Here is a 2,004-nt window from a genome sequence, read left to right on the forward strand (position 1 = left end):
TCACATTAATGTATCAAATAATCACCTGTCATGTGTATGCCGCGTAGAGTGACTGTCGCGGTGAACGACTACGAATAACATTACTTTATTAGTATATACATGTAATGAGTGAAAACCTTTCTCATCATTCAAAGTATCGTAAATTGAATGATTTGTATATCAAACTGTCGTAAGTTGTATGGATAATGTACATCTACAAAATCGAAATGTTATTACCATTACCAAAATAAGAAAAATCTCAAATTGAGGTGATTTACGGTTTTCATGGCGAAAATGGACAAAAACTTAATGCAGCATTTATTTTCCATCGAAATTTAATGATGACATTGCTTTAATCTAACAGATGAGATGAGTAATAATTTTTTGACTTTCCGTTTTCCCAAAAACTGAATGCTTAAATAATTTCCACACCCATTCATTTTCCCTACTCACCACCCTCTATTTCCTCTCTCCCTCCCTCTCCCTCCCTCTCCCTCTCCCTCTCCCTCTCAGAAAACAAAGGCAAAACGCCATAGGCAAGTAGAGAAAATATCAGAGTTCCAATGGCCATTGAAACAGGGCATCTCAATGTTTTTCCTCCACAACTTATCTCAAACGGGTATGCTTTAAATTCATTTTCTCTGCACAAATTTTTTTGATCTCTGTCAATCTCTCTGTTTTTTGGTTTCTGTACTCAATTTTTTTTTGTGACTCCTTAAAATTTACAGAGATTTGATGAATGTTTACCACCATGGGGATAACAACTTTGCAGTCAACCCGCAGAGGGGCTCATCAGGATTCGCTTTTCGCCAAGCCCTGCCTGGAGATTTTGTCCCGAATCTCCCGATTTATGATTCACAGGCAAAAACTTCAATAATTACCGACACCAATATTCGAAAGCGTGGCAGGGATTCCATGGATCAGTACTATGAAGCATCAAATTCCAGCCCGGCTAACCAGAAGAATAACGGAATCCCTCAGTTCCCATCTTTTGCCGGTGAAGGCTTTTTGCATCAAATGCAGCAACACCATTTGGAAATTGATAACATTATATCCCAATATGTGAGTCTTTAATTTCTGTTTACAGACTGCTACATGCAAGTGTGGATGAATCATGAATATAATTTAGTTGGTTTTACTTTGTTAATTTGCAGAGTAAGAAAATGAGGGTGGAACTTGAAGAGAGGCAAAAGCAACACACTGGATTCGTGCTGGCAACAATAGGAGAGGCAGTGACGAAGAAATTAAAGGAAAAGGATGAGCAGATTCAGAAAATGGCCAAGTTGAATTTGGTTCTTCAAGAAAGAGTCAAGAGTCTCTACGTCGAAAACCATTTATGGCGAGACATGGCACAGACAAATGAGGCGACGGCTATGTCCCTGCGCACGAATCTCGAACAAGTCCTAGCCCAAGTAAGCGAAGAACGTCACTCGGACGGTGTAGGTCCCGGCGCACAGGAGGTTGAGGAAGACGTCGAGTCGTGCTGCGGTAGCAGCGACCATGGAATCCGGGACATCCAAGTTGGTAACGAAGACGCAGATTGCGGGAGAAACAGGCGGTTCAGTGATCGGAAGTGCAAGAGATGTGGGGAAAGAGAGTCGACGGTTTTGTTGATGCCGTGCAGGCACTTATGCCTTTGCTACATTTGTGGGAGCGGGTGCCATGGCCTCGAAGCATGCCCTGTCTGTAACTGTGCAATGAATGGTACATTGCACGTTAACATGTCTTCTTAATCAATGCATAAAACGAGAAAGACACATTTTGGTTGTACATTCTTACAACATCTTATGTAAATTTCTTTTAGTTAACAAATTAGGTTGTGAAATTTTTATTCTTCTCATGCTTTTAATTTAAATTGAACAATCGAATACCATAAACTAATAGATTTTGAGGTGTCGTCAATCGAAATTTTAATAGATTTTAATGAAATTCATTAATTGATTTAAAAAATTGTTTTTGAAATGATTGTCATAAATATTGTCAACAAATAGTTTGTAAACGTAATTTGTATAAATAGCATGATTC

General features: G+C 39.0%; 1 protein-coding gene across 1 annotated transcript; it reads left to right on the plus strand.

The window, feature by feature from the left end:
- The first annotated feature begins 417 nt into the window (after positions 1 to 417).
- Positions 418 to 1,814, plus strand: LOC111389083 (BOI-related E3 ubiquitin-protein ligase 1-like). Its single transcript, XM_023013938.1, has 3 exons — positions 418 to 598; positions 708 to 1,041; positions 1,134 to 1,814. The coding sequence occupies exons 1-3, from the start codon at positions 543 to 545 to the stop codon at positions 1,710 to 1,712; spliced, it is 969 nt and encodes a 322-aa protein (XP_022869706.1). The 5' UTR covers positions 418 to 542; the 3' UTR covers positions 1,713 to 1,814.
- The last annotated feature ends 190 nt before the right edge of the window (positions 1,815 to 2,004 follow it).

This window comes from Olea europaea, unplaced genomic scaffold (genome assembly GCF_002742605.1).
Source record: "Olea europaea var. sylvestris unplaced genomic scaffold, O_europaea_v1 scaffold559, whole genome shotgun sequence".
NCBI lineage: Eukaryota > Viridiplantae > Streptophyta > Magnoliopsida > Lamiales > Oleaceae > Olea > Olea europaea.

Bases quoted from the DNA above. Each gene is read 5' to 3' on its own strand.
- LOC111389083 (XM_023013938.1), top strand. From the start codon at position 543: ATGGCCATTGAAACAGGGCATCTCAATGTTTTTCCTCCACAACTTATC. The intron at 599-707 runs GTATGCTTTAAA...TAAAATTTACAG, and splicing joins CCACAACTTATCTCAAACGG to AGATTTGATGAATGTTTACC. The intron at 1,042-1,133 runs GTGAGTCTTTAA...GTTAATTTGCAG, and splicing joins ATAACATTATATCCCAATAT to AGTAAGAAAATGAGGGTGGA.